Here is an 18,470-nt window from a genome sequence, read left to right on the forward strand (position 1 = left end):
AGTGATTCCGCTTCTGAGATTACTGATTTCCCACCACTTGCCGCAGCAGAGAAACAACAATCTCAGTGGCGATCGCTGGGGGTTGGGAGAGGCTTTCTCCTCCCCACCCCCAGCAATCTTTAGATCTCTGCGGCAGCCCTGGAGAGGTTTAAATTTCCCATCCCTGCATGCTAAGGGGTGTGTGTGTGTGTGTGTGTGTGTGTGCAGGCCTCCCCCCCCCCCCAAGCCAACACCAGATGCGGTCCCCAGTTCTGAAAAGGCTGTGCACTCCTGCTTTAAAATGACAAACGTTAACCAGAATGTCAAGAAAATTAATTTATCAGCAGGAGTGTGTGTGCCAGTGCACAGTGCCTAACTGTGAAGTAATAATTCCCCTCTACTCAGCACTGGTTAGGCCTCGTTTTGAGTACTGAGTCCAGTTCTGGGCACCACACTTTAAGAAGGATGCAGACAAACTGGAGAGGGTTCAGAGGAGGGCAGCGAGGATGATCAGGGGACTAGAAACAAAGCCCTACGAGGAGAGACTGAAACAACTGGGCATGTTTAGCCTTGAGAAGAGAAGACTGAGGGGAGATAGGATAGCACTCTTCAAGTGCTTGAAAGGCTGTCACAGTGAGGAAGGCCAGGATCTCTTCTCCATCATCCCAGAATGCAGGTCATGGAATAATGGGCTCAAGTGACAGGAAGCCAGATTCCGGCTGAACATCAGGAGAAACGTCCTGACTGCTAGAGCAACACGACAATTGGCAAAAGCTACTGCCAGCAGTGCTCCTATCCGCGGTAGCTGGCAAAAGGCCCCGAAGTGAGGCATCTCGGGGCGGGATAGGGTGCTGCCACTTTGGGATCCTTCAGACCCAAAGCCACGCAGATCTCCTGAGGGCCTCAAGCTTTGGGTGCCTCAGCCACGTCAGCCTGGAGCTGGCATAGTGAGAAATTACCCCCCACTGCGCTGCCCCGTGTTCTGCCCTGGGCAGTGGGAGCTGGCAGGACTAGCAGGGGGACGGTGGCTCTGCTGCTCTGCTGCTCCCGACCCCACTTTGAACTGTACCGTGAAATAGCATCCCACCCAGCCGTCTCACATGGGGACAGCTGGCCCTCCTCCATCTGTCCCATAGCCAGCCCCTTATTCATTGAGTTCTCACTGGGCCTCTTCCATGCCCCACGCATTTCTACGGCTCTCTGCACCACCTTCTTTATCCATTCGCCTATTATATCACCTTTCCTCCAACGCGCTGCAGGCAGCACTCTTGAGTTTATCTCATTTTATCTTCACAACATCCCTGTGAGGTAGGTTAGACTGAGAGGGAATGACTCACCCAAGGCCACCTAGTAAGCTTCATGGTTGAGCATAGATTTGAACTCAGGCCTTCAAATCCAACCGTTTCCACATGGGCTTGGATTAACCATTAGCAGCAACAACATACCCTCAGAGGGGAAGTCTCTTCCGTTTGCTGTTGCTGCACAATTCGCCACCTAGGCAGCTGTCTCTGCTGGTAAGGCTGACTTGGCCCATGCATTCAGCTTGCAGGCTTGCAAGGTAACAGTACTCACTCTCCTGAGGGAGAAATCAGTTTTGAGTTGTTTACACTTCTCCAGATGAGTTGTTTGTCTCAGAAGTGTCAAAACACTGCTAAATTCTCCAAGAGAGCACTTAAGAAAGGAAGAATTGACTTCTGCCACAAGCTGGCGGGCTTCTCTCAGTCGCCTGTAAACTCTTGTTTCCCCCATTCTACCTACAATGCCTGGAGAAATGGCTATATTAGGCAGGCAGGTGTGGGAATGAAGCCGTGGGAGTTTCCAGGAAACCAAAAGGACCTTTACATTCATCACAAAAGCCAATTAAATCTGTTCTGTGTGAAACACCCTGAGAGACTCAGATGAGGCTCTCATGGTGAAAAGACCACCGCTACCTCAAAGGCTGATCTACACTGCAGTTTGCATTCCAGATTGCAAATTCCAAAATATTCCAGTGGGTCTGGGTGGGTTTCTTAATATTTATAGAGGGCCATCTATGCACATGGTGCTTGACAGAGTAACATAAGCAAAGCAGATAGGTAAGTTTCTGTCCCTCCAGAGTTTACAGTCTAAATTTTGGCAGTGGTTGAGGTTACAAAAAGGAGAGGGAAGAGTAAGAAAAGATAAATGTGTGAGCGAATGCAGGTATACTAATTTCAGTCTAGTTAACACAGGAGATGCAAACTTTGGCTTAGCCATGTAGTCCTCCTCACTCCCCAATTAGAGTGACTCCTAAAATCTAATTCATAGAAATAGCAGATGTGATTGTATAACTGTTCCTGGACTGTTCCACTTCAGGCTGCGGGTGGAAGACTGCATTGTTTTGTTGTCTCTTTAATTCATATCCCGCCTTTCCATCCCAAAAATGGCACTCAAGGCATCTGACAATACAATCCAGATCAAAAAGTAACAACTTAATTAAAACATAGCATAACAAAAAAATTAAATTAAAAACACAACCAAAGTAAACACCACCAATCAATTAAAAAAACAAAACACCTTCAGCAAACTGAATGAGAGAAGGGCCTCCTCAGAAGATCTTAAAACCCAGGGAGGCTTGTATGGGAGAAGGAGGTCTTTCATGCAGCTTGTTCCCAAGCTGTATTGCTGACTGTTGCATTCCCAGAAAATACAAATCTAGCATGTCAGGGAGGAGGCTACGCTAGAATTCTTCTCCCTGCCATCTAGGGTTTTTTTAAAGGGTGTGGAATTTTTATTTATATATGGAAGAGCAATTACTTATGCAAGTCCTCCCACCTGCAGTTTGAAGTGGAACGGTCCAGGGACAGTTATACAATTGCAGCTGCTATTTCTGTGAATTAGGCTTTAGGCTTCACCCTAATTGGGGAGTAAGGGTTAGGGTTAGGGGGTTAGGCTAATGTGGCTAAGGGAAAGGTTTTGTGGGAAAATTGGGCTCTGAGGATGAGTGTGAAAGAAAAAGGAGAGGTGATAATATAGAAGTGTTCTGGGAAGGATGGAGTTCCAGGCATATGGGCTGAGTTGCTTCAGGGAGCAGGAAGAGATCCTGTAGGTGACATTTCTAGATTAACAAAAGTCCTTATAGACGTGTGTTTTGGTCCCAATACCCTTTTTGGCCCTCATTTTCCACTGCCTTAAGTATGTCATGAACCCCATTCTTTCAAGCTTATCATGCAAGATTACATTTTTGAACTGCTCTGCAATGCACTCTATGTGGAAACGTTCTTAAAAACGCCAGAAGATTCAACCTGTGCAGAATGCAGCTACAATTGGTAACTGTGTACATACTCAGTGCCCTGACTTACCAGGGATGGTCTTTATTTTCTAGTACCTCTTTCTGACAAAACACTATCCCTGTTTTGGCTTTGAGGGTGAAGTAAGTCCATAGAGTTCAATGGGCTTATTCCAGAGTAAGTGTGCAAAGGATTGCAGCTGTGATGACTTATCCTGTGATAAAACCACCTCCTGCTTTACCAAGGGTTGTGATTCTCTGCACACTTTCTCCTGAGCAAACATGCATACAATCCGGCTGCAAGCAGTCATTCTATTGAGAATGAAACATCCTTATGTTTTGAATAAAACTCTTATGGTTTGTTTACTAACACACTCAGTGCAGCCCAGGTTATAGCGTGCTGCTGCTGCTGCGATGGGCAATGGAGAAGGGAGGACTCCAAGATCCTTGGGTGAGGGTCAGGATGTTACACGTCCACAACAGTCCTGAATTTTGTGAAATGTTGGAGAGGATGTAACTGTTGTGGGCCCCAGGGGTAGAATGGAATGAAAATCCTCTCTCCTGATTTTGTTTGATCTATAGTAGAAGAGTGGACATCTCATTTTCCGTAGGGAGGGGTGTTTTGTGTGGTGGAGCATTCCATCAGCATTCCTGTCTAACATAATTCCTGTCTGACAGCCAAGCTAGACATGAGGGGATAAATGGGGCCAAGCTAGACATGGGGGGATAAATAGGGATAAATGCCAAGTTCTGCACCTAGGAAAAAGAAATCAAATGCACAGTTACAAGATGGGCGATACTTTCCTCAAAAATACTACAAGCAAGAAGGACCTTGGAATTGTTGTAGATCACAAGCTGAATATCAGCCAACAATGTGATGTGGCTGCAAAAAAGGTAAATGCTATCTTGGGCTGCATTAATAGAAGTATTGCTTCCAAATCACGTGAAGAACTAGTTCTCCTCTACTCAGCACTGGTCAGGTCTCATCTTAAATAATGTGTCCAGTTCTGGGCAACGCACTTTAAGAAGGATGCAGACAAACTGGAGAGGGTTCAGAGGAGGGCAACAGAGATGATCAGGGGACTGGAAACAAGCCCTATGAGGAGAGACTGAAAGAACTGGGCATGTTTAGCCTTGAGAAGAGAAGACTGAGGGGAGATATAATAGCGCTCTTCAAGGACTTGAAAGGTTGTCACAGAGAGGAAGGCCAGGATCTCGTCTTGATCATCCCAGAGTGCAGGACACGGAATAATGGACTCAAGTTACAGGAAGCCAGATTCTGGCTGAACATCAGGAAAAACATCCTGACTGTTAGGGCAATACAACAATGGAACCAATGACCTAGGGAGGTGGTGGGCTGACCCACACTGGAGGCGTTCAAGATGAGGCTGGATAGCCATCTGTCAGGGATGCTCTGACTTGGATTCCTACATTGAGCAGGGGTTGGATTCGATGGTCTTAAAGGCCCCTTCCAACCCTACTATTCTATGATTCTGTGAATGTTAAATGTGTCTTTGTATTTAACATGCACCTTTTCTTAATGCATGTAGCAGGTGTGGATAGGGAATGAAACCCTTTCCTCTCCTGGTGTGGTCTTGAGGAAAATCACTCCTCTGAAGCTGCTATTTGCATTGGGAGGGGAGCTCTCCACTGAGGATTTCCTCCCAATGCAAGTAGCAGCTTTCAAGGAGGGACTTCCCTTGGGAACATGCCAGGGGAGGAAAGAGTTAAATCCCCCCCACAGCTGCTCTGATCCCTTCAACCCGCCCCTTCAGTTGATGTTATTGCATGATTATTATTTTTAAAACCCTGTATGTTAAATGCGGATATGTGTTTAATATCATGTCTAGTTTGGCCCCAGAACTGCCGTCTGAAGTGATACAATCCAGATAGAAGTTTAACTCTACTTCCTTTTAAAAGGCATGCTCATCTGTGTTTTGTGAGAACTAGAAGAGGGGCAAGAGCAGGTTTGATGGTGACCGGGGCCGCTAGGGGCAAAGAACAGGCTTCATCCTGGTAGCGTTGCTGAGTGTACCCCCTTCCTTTCACCCATGCAAGCGAAATGGCTAGCCGTCCTTCCTATGGGGGATGTGTTTGTATGGAGTGGTGATGCTAATGCATGTTAGCAAGCGTGTGTAGAAAAACAGAGGTGGCAGCTATTCCAGATTTTCCCCATCCAGGATAGGTGGGTTGATATTATGCATGTTTATGGGCAGAAGTTTAATGGGCTGAGGGGCTCACCCCCCAGTTTTAATTCCTGAGCCTGTTTTAATAGCCTGACCAAAGCTGGGAATAGATAATGGATGATCACGTTTGTGTCCTGTCATTCCTCCAAGGGCTCAAGGTAGTATTTGGAGATATCCCATTTTATCTTATAAAATTTCCAGCAAATCTCACCTGGGTCACAACTCACTTGATTGCTGTAGGCCAGCCACTGTTCATTCTGCCTCAGCCTTTCATCTACAATATGGGGATGGCAATAATGATGACCTACCTTACAGGGTGGTTGTAGTGGCTGGTGAAATAATGCATGTGAAGTGATTTGGACTCTAGAAATGTGCTGGATAAATGCTTACTACTATTATTGTTCCTTGTCCACAAGTATGCTGCACCAGCACTCCCCCCCCCCCACTTCCTTGTATCTGGGATCAGGGGTGAGGGAAGGGCTTCCAGAGCAAAAGGGGGTTCTGGCAACTTTGAGCTCCAGTATCTCTCATCCTAGAAATGTAGCCTTCATTTGCTTATGTGATTTTTATATTTTATTTAACCAGCTTTTCCCATTAGCATCCACAAAGTGTTTACAGCATACGTAAAAACATTGATTACAGTATTAAAACAGTGTAGCTGTGATAACATGCATGTCTACTGTGGTGCTGAAACAGAGTCTGAGTTGGCGGACAGGGACCCCTAAATGTCATCCAGCCCATTCCTAAGCCTGCTGTATTGCAGAACGATTAAGGCCAGCAGGAGTGGCTGAGTGTGCAGATAAACATATGGTGACCCTAGTAAATGGCAGTCTAGGCTGCCAACAGTGGCAGCCTCCTGGCAGATTTGTACAGAGGTCCAGATTTTCCCTTCTGCCAGTTTTGCGTGCATGCAAGTATTGATGTATGGCATTTCTCAGCAGCCTTCTGAAACTGAAGGCACTCAAGGGGAAATGCGGCATTTAAATATACAATGCAAATGTCAGTTTCAAACAAAGAACATCCTCAAAGTTACAATGCCAAGCACCAGTCTGGACAGTGATTGAACATTAACATTCCCAAGTCTATCAGCCATAGCCTAGCCAAATTTTGCTCCACGCCAAGTTGACACGTCAAGGCGTGGTTTTCTGAGATATGCAGTTGCAACCTTCCTCCGATGGAAGTTTTGCTGGAGAGATGTGTCCTTCCACAGTTGGGAAAGGATTGTGGCTGGAGAGGAGCAGGTCAGGGGTGGGTACCTGGAAAGGAGTTTTCCCTCTAAGTTTTGAACTGTCAATTTCAGGAGTGCCGTCCCCCCTTCTGGGTGGGTTTCACAGTCCTGGACTCTTTCAACCACTTGAATTGTGGCTGAGTGGCACAGGGCTGTGTTTCAATCCCAGTTCCTATTCCTCCTTTTGTTTCCAGTGTGAGGAGGCCAGGAGGCACCCTGCCTGAGAGCATGTCATGTCCACAGACATACTTTTGGATCGGATATTGGCAAATGACAGCTCATGCAAGACAGTCCCCTGGGTACCCTGGGCACATGATTTCGGGGTGATCAAAGCTGATCAAATCCCAGTTCTTAATGCAGTCTCGATCCACATTTCTGCATTGAACAAGGAACTAGGAAATGCAAATCAACGCACTGGGAACCAAACCCAGCCTCCCCAAATGGCCAGTGAAAGAAAACTATCTACCAGGGCTGTGTTTCTTTTTGCTGCCCACCAATCTTATGCTCCTATCTAGGACTCCAGGGTGATTTCTTTGTTCCTTGTAGACCCCACCCCTCCTTTGTGATCCTCCCTTGAAAAAAAAAACCCCAAACACTAATCTGGTTGCTAAACAGAAGCTACCGTGTGTGTGTGCGCGCGCGAGGAAGAGAGAGAAAGAATGAATAGAAGGGCATAGAAGCTTAGTCAAAGCCACTGTTAGCACTCCCCCCGCCCCAATGTAATTGCATTAATTCTCGTGTGAACGGTACGTGTGGGAGAAGGATGCTTTTTCTTCCCTTAGTCCTTGGGGCGGGGTAGAATGAAAGAAGGTTTCTCCTCGTCAGGAGGAAGATGGAGCCGATCGCGAGGAAGTTAAACACTTTGCTCTCTAACTAGACCGGAGTGGGTTGCAACCTGTTTCTCCACCTCTTCTCATGCACGCTCACCCAATTGCAGTTTCTCGCCCTTCCTGATGGGCAGATGGAAAGGCTTGGATTGCAGCCCCTTTTCCTGTCTGATTGTGACAACCGCCCCGAGTGCCTCTAGTCTGGATCCTTTGTGGGGGTCCAAGGAAGGAGGTGGAGTAGGGGAGCACCCCTAATTATTATTATTAGTTTTGTTCTTGCCTCTAAACAAAGCCAGGAGGAGGAGGACGCGTCTGATTTAAAGCCCAACCTCGGTGCAGAGAGCTCCGTGTAAAGAGGGACGGAATCTGAGCTCCCTTCCCCATGCAGCCTCCTTTAGGAGAAATCTGACCATTCTCTGAACATTTCACCATGGCATTTGCTTGCTGGCTTGGCTGATTTGTTGCTGGGGATAGAGCTCTCTCTCTCTCTCTCTCTCTCTTTATTTATTTATTTTTTTAAAAAACACAATGCCTTGCATTTTGTATTGAAAGGATTGCATGCCTGGCTGCTAAACGTTGCTTGCAGAGGAATGGAGGAGACCTTGAACGTGTGGCTTTAACAGCATCTCCAGGAGAGAGAAAAGGGGGTGCTCTCGTGGGAACGCCACCCACCCCCACCCCCGCACACACACCTTTACTGCTGCTCGCTACTTGGTGGAAAGGAGGGGGCCTTGATCGGATCACCTCTCTCTTTTCCTTCCAGGATGGCTCGCTTTGGTGAGGCGATGGCTGGCAGGCTGGGATCCGGCGATGGAGCCCCTGAACAGAACCGGAACCGCCAGGGAGCTCCTGCTTCTTCGGGGGGAACCCCAGGAGCGTACAAGCAAACCAAAGCCCAAAGGGCCAGGACTATGGCGCTGTACAACCCCATTCCCGTCCGTCAGAACTGCTTCACAGTCAACAGATCCCTCTTCATCTTTGGGGAAGATAACATTGTCAGGAAATACGCCAAGAAGCTCATCGACTGGCCATATCCTTTTCACCACCACCCCTTGCTCCTTTCCCAGCTGATTTTTACATGCCATATCATGAATGGTGCTGACTGAGCCAGCAGCGTGGGCAAAGGTAAGCTCCTGTCTCCCAGTCTGTCCTGTAGCTGGACCACATGGGGAGAGTGAGACCAAGCACATGTATGTCCCCCTTACCCTCCCCACAGTCTACCTAGGTTTGCCTGCATGTGTAGTTTTCCTGCTGCTGTCATAACCTGTCTTTCTCTCTGCTTTGCTTCAGCTCTTTGCATGGGCTGGTCTGCAATGGGCAGGCATGTTTGGCTTTTTTAAGGCGGCCACAGCCCAGCTTGTTGGTTGAAGGGATCTGGAATAGAATGCAATGGATCCAGACAACTCTGGAGACAAGTTCTCCAACATCTAAGGAAATGTTCTGATAGGGAAGTAATGACTGAGCAAAGGGGAACTTGAGTTCATGTTTAACCATTAGTTCTTCCCAAAGCCAAGTTCTTCATATTTTTGAAAAACTCCTTCACTAGTTTGGAATGACTCCGTGGGGCTTGTTCTGTGTACGTTACTACCTACTTCAGTTTTTTTTTAAAAAAATTGGCATGCTACTGGGCCTTTTGTAACAAATGCATGTTAACAGGGCACTGCAGTGCTTTTGATGGGACCAATTTTGGTGTGGTGCAAGAGTAGGCAAGCTTTCAAACTGCATAGAACTCTTCATTTCACATCAGTGGAAGAATTGCCTTGTTTTTTACCTAAATGGAGATGTGGGCAGAACACATTTTGGATCCCTTTTCACATAAACAGCCTCTTTTATTCTTACATTTTGGGCAGCAAAACAGAAGACTCCTATCCTTTTCTACCTGTCATTCATGTTTTAAAACATTGTGTCCATTCACTTTACACACTAAATTCCCTTTGGGACAGCATATGAACGTAACTTGAACACCAACATACCATGCACCTTCCTTCCAGAACCCCTTCCTTTTTATCCTGGCTCCTTTGTAACAGCACTCCTGCAGAATTAAGTGTGGGAACCGTTCTGCTGTTAGTAAGCTAGTCTGCCTCAACTCCCAGGGCCAATTGACTAACTGGGAGTTGTAGTCCAACACATCTGGAGGGTGCCAGTTTAGGGAAGGTAGAAGTAAGGTATTTCCACCACCACCCTGATGAAAGAGGCCAGGTGCTATTCTGTCACTGAAGGGACTCCAAGGAATTGGGAAAGCAGGGCTCCTGGCACCTGAACCAAAGTAAAGCAGCTGGGAATTAAATCCAACTGTGGCTGCATACACCACCCTTGCTATATACAGCATTGGCATTAGCTGATCTGTTGCCGTGAACTAATCAAGGCTGAAACCCCCTCCTCCTCTTTTTTGGGGAATCTAAAACACAAGGCGCTGATGCATAGCATAGCATAAGTGCCTTAACAACCTCAAGCCCACCCACGCCCACCGTTTCTCCCTGCCAGGCTTTTGTATTCCTGTTTTCAAGTTCTGGCAATTCTGACAAACAGCTCTTTTCCTCTGTACTTGGCACACCTGTGCTGCCAGTTGAGAGGGCTGCCCCCAGTGCCTCTACCTTGAACTGAGAGGTCCAAGCAAGACCACTATTTCAATCAGCACTGGGGAAGAGGGACCCAGTGGCCTGCAGCCTAGCACTCTGAAGAATACTCTCTGTTCAGCACCATGGACAGCTCTTGGGCGGCTCTGTGGGCGGCTTGCTCTTGAGTCCAGATTCTTTAACCCTTGCTAAACTTTCCCTTTTTCACAGTTTTATCTACCTTTTTGGCTACCCTAGTGAGGGTGGCTAATTAAAAGGCGAGGTCCCTTCCCACCATTTCAAAGTGTGTTTATGTATGGAGCGATGATCCTAATTTGGGTTACTGATGATGAGCAAATAACTAGAAAGTTAATTGAATTCCAGATTAATACATTGAAAGTGAAGGGGTGTATGGTCTTGAGTAAGCGTGCTGTGCACTGCATCAGACTCCTGCTGCTGCTCTCAGTATTCTGTGGAGCCCCACCCAGAGCCATGCAACTGGGCTGACACAGTGGCTCAAAAGGTTCTCTTTCTATTTAGCTGAGGGTGTGCATGGAAGGAGGACCGGTGTACACCAAGGAGTCCTGATGCGTTGTAATGTGTCTCAGTTCACTATGCTCATAGAGATGCACTTCACTACCCTGTGGCTTCCTCTGTCAGTAGGGACTAGACTGCCCAGTGAACATGGTGGAAAGCAAGTTTTACCTCTACCACAACTGTGTCCTCAAGTGCAGGGCTTTATTTCTCCAACAGGGGCGAATGGCAGCAATTCACATATGGGACAAAGTAAAAGGGCTGTACCTGGGGTGAGGTTACTGCAGTATTTGGAGCAAGGGCAGGCTTGTGTTCCATACTGCACCCTGATTCCATTCCCTTAGAGAACTCAATGGGAACTTCTAAGAAGTGATCCTGCCCCAGAGCCACCCAGCTATAGGTGCTGTAACTAGCACCTTCATCTGCATAGCCCCACCCAGAGTTCTGTTTCTTGGTAGTGCTGAAGTGTGACACCAGAGTGTGAAGGAATTCAGAATCTGACTTTTATAGAAATGCAGATAGATGCCCATTTCTTCTTACCGGAATGACTCATTCCTCGAGCGCATGTGTGTTCTGCCCCAGCTCGAGAATGTGCTCATTCTTCTCATTTTGCCAACACAATTTTCCCACATCAGCACCTCTCAACTGCTTTTCCATGACCAGAAAACAAACTACCCAGAATGCCTCATTCAGCAATGTCAAAGAGCAAGATCACATTGATCCGCAGAGTGCTTTAAGGTCCAGGTGACCATTCTTAACCAACTAACATAACAATAAGTAGGGGACCACATAGCCCATGCTGCAAAATTAGGAAAAAAATAAGGCTGAGGCAAGAGATGCCTCTTGTAGCAACTGCTGGATCCTTGTTGGAGAGACCTCATACTTTCAAAACATCGTTGATAGAACATTTCTTCTCCTTGGGCTTTATACACCTTAGCAAAGGAAGCCGGGAGAAGCACTTGACTTAGTGGCATCAAGAATAACAGCCATGTCTGCCACTGGAAATTGCCTTCTGCTCTAGATGCTGTATGGGTGGCATGGACTGAGCTTCATCCAAAAACCTGTCATCTTTGGCTGGGAGTTATCCAAATGAGCTACTTAGGTCCATGTGGAATCCAGGCCTCAGAGCCCTCTTCAGGCGCAACGCAAAGAGTGTGCGTATGCAAGAACATCATCTCCCATAACTGGCTGGCATCAGGAAGCCTCTGAATTGTCCAGTCCTGCTATAAATACTATGATCCTGGCCATCTGCTTTTGCCTGGTCAACACAGCCATCTGCCTGCTCAGCTTAGCACTCTTGCTCAGCTATCTCACCCTCTGGGGCTCTTGCTAACAGCACATGACTTGGTCTGAATTTAGGTATAGACACCAATGGCCATGTTCTGGTCTTGCAAATGGCAATATGACCCTTGATACATAGCTGGGGTGGCTGGTGCTGAGTCGTAATGGAACTTCACCTGCTTTTCCACGGGATTGTCCCATGAACCATAAAGTCTCTCAGGGACCCATGTGGAGCTTCTCCATCCCTGTACATTTTACTCTGCCCAGAGATGGGCGCAGTCTGTCTGGGAACTGCATAAACACTCCCTTGAGTTCCTTGAAAGAAAGATGGGATACAACAAGCTTGAATGTTAATGTATTTGTTTACTGAGCATTTCCTGCAAATGCAGTAAGAACGGCCTTTACACAGGAGTGCAACTGCGCACACCCAAGCTGGAATCCTGCTGATCACCAGTCCTTTGATGGGCACTGTATGTCTTCTCTGTACATCTGGAATGGTGAAGTGGCATCAGTTTGGCTGGCCCCTGCACCCTTTCCCCAGGCCCTCCAAGAGGCTGATTCTCCCATGGTAGGTGCGGCTCCCAGCAAGAAACAAGAAGCAACCTGTCCAGGCTGTTCCCTTTGCACTACTTTTGTGTTAAGTGTGGGCTTCATTACAGCCTGTGAAATAGTTCAAAAGCTGAGTGCCTCCCTATGGCTCTGCACTGCACTAGCTACTTGCGCTACAGCTTTGCACTAGCCACTTCGATTTCTCTCTCCTGCAGAAGCTTCATTGGAACAGGACCTGTGTCAGAGCACAGGGTTGCTCTTCTACAAGTTCCATTCATTTCAGTGAGGCTTGAGGTGGAAACATTCCCTGGTGCCCAATATGGGTGAAATCCCATGCAACAATAGCTGCTGACAGTGGTCCTGGGCTGGCATGAAATCTCCAATGTGCTTCAGTATTTAGCAGGCTACAACAGTCTGCTAAAAATGTTGAGTTGCTTGTTGTGCCACAAGGCCTTGCCATTTCTGCGTGTGGCAAAGTGGCAAGTGTGCTTAATGGTTGTTAACATGGGTGGCTTGGTGTTTAATGAATACATGTTTGTGCATATCAGTATTCGCAGATCCTTTGTGCACATGCAATAGCTTCTCTGAATGATAGCCTGTAGGTTAAGAAGCTTACTACTGAAGATCTCCACCCCCCTGCCAAAGTAAACTTCCTAAGAAAAAAAGTCTTGTTCCAAACATTCTTGGGTGTTTTTCCTCATTAATCTGATATTTTGACACTGGAACACACTGGAAACAAAATTATCATTAGCCAGGATAGCTTAAATAAAATGTTTGTGTTGAAAGGCAGTGTACCACTGAATATCCAGTGTTGAGGGGTCGGGGCAATACTGGGAGGGTTATTGCCAGTGGAGGCTGGTGGCTCTGATGTCAGTGGGGCTAGAAATCTGCTCTGGATTTCAGTCAGAACTCTAAAGGAGCTATCCAAGGTGTGAAGCACCTTGGATAGCTCCATTAAAGTTCTGACTGGTTCTGACTGAAACCCGGAGTGGATTCCCTGCCCCACTGACATCGGAGCCATCAGCCTTCACTGGCTATTGCCTTTATGCCCTGATTGTGGGCATCTTGAAAGCATCTGGTAGGAAACAGAGATTGACTTAATGAACCCTTGGCCTTATCCAGCTGGACTCCACTTATGTTCTTTGCATTGGTGTGTATACGTGTTTGGAAATTATGCAACAGAACATTGCCCAAGTGAAGCTTCCAAAAAGAAAACTAGCCCCAACTGCTGCATTTTTTCCCCTCCGCTATGCCACATCTTTACCCTAGAAAGACGTGCTGGCAGGAGTGGGGCAGGGGTTTCAGTGTACATTTGTCAAGCATAAAAAAAGTCATCATGATTTGATGACGAGAAGTATGAGTTATTTCAAGGTCTGTGCATAATAGCCAAAGCTGCTCCCCTAGATGTAGGTGAAATCTAGAGGTGGGCTGCTTTTCTTTCCAAAATTCTGAAAATTAGAGGCTGCCTGTCTCCATGTCCTGGCTTGATAGTGTCTAAGCAGACATACGCACAGGGTATTCTCTGCCAAACAAATCATCCAGGCAACTCTTTTTGGGTGTCTACCATTTATTAGCTTAATGTGTTTCACTGCCAAGAATTTGCCAAGGTATTAGTCATCTTCAGTTTGTACATTATTGAAGGGATTTGTTACTTCTCTGTTTTATTAATAGCAATCCATTTTCTTTACCTTCTGGTGAGCACTGGAAGCTATTATTCTAATTCTTCCCATTACCACTGTACCACGAGCTACATAACAGTGTCAGCTCAAGACATTAAGGGCACAATCCTATGCATGTTTAGATTGAAAAAACTCCTATAATTCCCAGCATGCCCCAGCCAGCATGGCTGGCTGGAGAATGCTAGGAGTTGTAGGGCTTTTTTCTGTCTAAATATGCATAGGATTTTGTCCTAAGTTGCATGAAGATGGAAATCCAAATGATGTCTCCTAATAAATACCATCTGGCATATGGTGCATTTGAGTGGGTCCTGTGGAACCTCTTCATAGGCTGTGCCCCATGGATCAAAATCTGCCTGGTTCCCCCTCTGCTGCCCTTAATGGCACTCAAAATCCACCCCCTCCCTACCCTCCTTGCCTCATGGTTGTACAATCTCTGCTGCAGAAACACACATGAAACATATACGAGTGTCTTACATTGTGTTGAGTCATTCCTCCATGTAGCCCCATAGCATCTATTCTGAGTTACTTTTGCACTACTGCTAACCAAGATCTTTGACTTGAAGGTGCTGGGGATTGAAAATACCACATTATATATGCAAAACATGAGATTATTGAGTGATGAACATTTCAGCTGATGCCCGCCGCTTTTGACATGGGGCCAGGCTGACATTCTGGGACAGCCATACCCAAACTGAAGATGGGATGTTGAGCACTTCAGCTCAGGGTCGCTGAGGTCAGTTAGTGGAACCATAAGTCAGGACTTGAGCAGGATCAGAGAGCCAAAAATACGGCTGGCAGAACGCACTACTCTGTTGACCAGGCATTGGCAGACAATGAGGTTCCTGGAATTGATATCAGGCCTGGCCAGTCCAAAAGCTTCGTATTACCTGTCAATTTCAGGAGCTGATGCTGCACACACACCTTTATTCCTTTCTCTGCCATTTCCTTCCCACAGCCCTAGGTAGCTCATGGCAAGATCCCAGGTCCAAGCCAGAGTCCCTGATACCCACCTCCGCCACTGTTCATAGCTGATCTCCTGCCTCCTCCTTCCCCAAGTCTCACAACAGTTTCTAAGGACAGATGTCAACAGCCTCCTAAAGTTACTAGCTAAATGCCAAGATATATCAGCTAGGAAGCATCACTGTGCACAGAGCAGATGAGCTATAATAGAGCATGGGTTGCCTCCTGAAGGCACAAACATCAGGACTCTGTGGCACATCTGGATGGGCCTGGCTACAACACTGAATGAGACCCCTGCTTCTGCGTGTTCCCTCACTTAGTATACTGGAAGCAAAATCACAATGAAGTACAGAGGACTGCCTATGGACCATAGGGTGGGCATGGCCTGTCTTCTTTCCAAAAAGGGTGGCTACCACGGCATTAGGGATTGGTGACATTTCCAGTGCAGGGAGGTTTCATGCATCTTATCAAACCTCTAGTGCCAAAAAATTGATGGCAGCTCTAAGCAATCTGTTCAATAAAGATATAAGACTGATTGTGTTCATTGGTTTGGCCCTGAGTTTCTAAAAAAGAAGTGCTGTGGCTTAAACCCATGAAGAAGCCATATCATTTGGAAGCCTTGGCACCTATTGCTAGAGGTGGATGTAATAACCAGATTTGCATCCAACCAGTCTTTGAAATAGCTCAGAATAGCATACAAGAAGTTGTCTCATTTTATCTTCAGAGCAACCCTATTGTTCTTCCAGTGGCAAATTCCCAGAAGGACAACTATATTTATCTGTTGCAGCAAAAACAAAATAAAAACAAACACCATCAGAGTCTTGTGTCACCTTAAAGACTAACAGATTTACTGTAGCATAAGCTTTTGCCCACTAGAGCCCACTGACAGATGCATGAAATATTATCCTCTGTTGGGCTAGTACAGGTACAGAGAAATAAAAATGTAGACATTGGGGCAAAAGGACATAAACCTTATGAAGTTCCTGTATTTCCTGGCCTTTCTACCTCACTGTCTACTTCCTCCTCCCATCTGTTCCCTGTGTGAGTGTGCGCACGCGCGTGCGCACAGCTGATAAAGTAGGCTTTAGTCCACAAAAGTTTATGCTGCCATCAGTTTGTAAAGGGACAAGACTATTGATTTTGATATGGTCCTACAGTCACTGGGTGAGTGTCATCCAATAAACTTTATGGGTCTGCCAAGATCTTTTTGGTTGAACTCCAACACTCTGTCCCCTTCACCACATAGAGAAAGGAACATTACATTTGCTGTAAAGTGTGATTTCAACCAACCAACCGAAGCATTAAAAAGTCCCTGCTAATATTTAATAAATTTGAATTAAACATTAAATGGAAGTGGTTCGTTAGTCATCCCCTAAGTATTCATAATGAGCTATGAGAGTCTGACCTCCTTATGTCTTCTGTCAACATAAGCCCTCATTCTCTGTTCAGATGTCACACTGTGTCTTAATTAAAAAGGATGGAGCTCTAATTTCTGCCTTGTCATGAAAATTAACTGAGCAGGTATCCACCCCCTCTTTTCCAGGAAGCTCATGAACCAGAAAGCCTTCAGGGATTCCGTAACTCTTATTGTATGGTAGCTTCACATTATTCCTATATGGCATTATTTACCAATATGCAGGTTGTCAGGGTCCAGCAGGAGCAGGCTTTCAAGTGAACAGGTTTCATGGTCCACAGGGGGTACTGGTTGCCAGTGCAAGGGGCTACAGGCCAATAGCTCTTAGCCCAGGGTAGACAGTGGTTCAGGGGGCCAGAGGCAGGTTGTATTGTGCAGGATGGCCAAGAGGTCAAGTTTCAGAGGTAGCAATAAAAGGGACAGAGGCAGGTAGGGGTTCAGGTTCCAGAAGGCAGCAGTTCCGGGGACAGGAGCAGCAGCTTAATGAGACAAAGCTGCCTTTTATGAGATGAATTGCTCAAACTGAGGAGAAAATTCTGAGGCTAGGGCTTGGTGGACTGTGATTGGCCCTTGACATCAGCTGATTGGGTCTTCAGCCAACAACAATATCACATAACCAAATCTTGGTTACACATAATGACTCACTTGCCCTGGGAGTGGGGAGACATATTTGAAGAGGGAAAGTGGCACAATGGCAACCGCCAATGGTGGCTGTGCTCTTTCTAGAGCCCTGTCCTACTGTTGCACCCCTCACGCCAGGTGTGGGGAAGGGAGGTTGAATGTGTGTTGGGGGAAGCATGGTTGCAGACACTTCTGCCCCCTCAAATATGTTCCCTCCTACCTGTACATCAAAGGCTGTGGCCATGCCCCCTGGCACCATTTGGTCCCCAGCAGGCACGTCAGAAGGACGACACCCCTGATGCATCCGCCAGAAAGTTCAGGAACTGGCTTCCGTGTGCACAGGTCTTCTCCCATCGGTGTGTGTGGCATGGTTGCCTCATCTGTCAGTTCATTTGAGCCAAAGCAGAAAGTGGGATGACTTAGGACAGAGCTAACTTTACCAATATTCTTCTAATGAGGGGGCACTGTAATTGCATGCTATTATCAGATAATGTAGCAATGCCTACTTATTTTCTCTTATGTAATTGTACACTGGGACAATCAGTTTTAGTATCTTTTAACCACCTCTTGACGAATTGTGTGCTACTGTCTCAACAGTCTTCGGAGGCATGGGAGAAGTTTGAACCTCGCACCCCCTACCCTGCCAATTGTTCAAATCAAACTTATCTGTAAAAGTGGGTTTTTAATCTAATAGGTAGCTTTCATTTGGAAGGAGTCTGCTATTTTAAATTATATTAGTTTTATAAAAGGCACTTTCTGCAATTAGCAGAATCAAATGGTAAAGCTTTTTGTAGACTGTATGACTACATACAGTCTACAAAACACATACACATGGGGTATTTGGGGCATATTAAATGGGCATCTATAGGGTAAAATGCCTCTGCGTGTAGATAGCTAGCAATGCATGTCAGAGAGAAGACAAGACCCTTCTTCCCAATAGTCTCATTTTCTGGAGTGCAGGGAGATTTTTTGCAGGGCGAGGGGTGGGGAGGGCATTCTGACCTGTCATTTGCAGCTTCCTGTGGTATAGTCTAGCAAAAGCTTTGCCGCTCAATTCTGCTAATAAGCCTTTATATGGATGACCTAGAAGAAAATCAGCTGGGGATTGTAGTGGTGGAGGAAGGATTGGGTTGTTTCCTCCAAATCCAGTTGACTAGGTAATAAGGATAAAAATAACTAGAAGGTGGTGATTCAGTTCTGTATATCTGCTGGGTAAATGTGTAATTATACCAGCAGCCTGTGCTGTTTTGCTTTCCAGTGTAAATAGAGGGTGATACATAGGTTGGAAATGGAAATATGAGACAATGGTGTTGGGGGGGTTTCCCTGGGGACCAAGCAGATCCCTGGCCATTTCAAGTCCAAAAACCAGATTGAGTGGCATCCAAGTAGAGCTGCTCTTTTTGCTGTTAA

General features: G+C 46.4%; 1 protein-coding gene across 1 annotated transcript in view; it reads left to right on the plus strand.

Moving 5' to 3' along the window:
- CACNA1E (calcium voltage-gated channel subunit alpha1 E) overlaps positions 1–18,470 on the plus strand; it is a 464,222-nt gene that overhangs the window by 73,751 nt on the left and 372,001 nt on the right. The window contains exon 3 of the mRNA XM_084851293.1: positions 8,231–8,497. Coding sequence (XP_084707419.1) covers positions 8,231–8,497 — 267 coding nt within the window. The remainder of the gene's footprint in view (positions 1–8,230; positions 8,498–18,470) is intronic.

This window comes from Heloderma suspectum, chromosome 4 (genome assembly GCF_057233095.1).
Source record: "Heloderma suspectum isolate Gila_16-S chromosome 4, 16-S_ref, whole genome shotgun sequence".
In the NCBI taxonomy this organism is placed as follows: Eukaryota; Metazoa; Chordata; class Lepidosauria; order Squamata; family Helodermatidae; genus Heloderma; species Heloderma suspectum.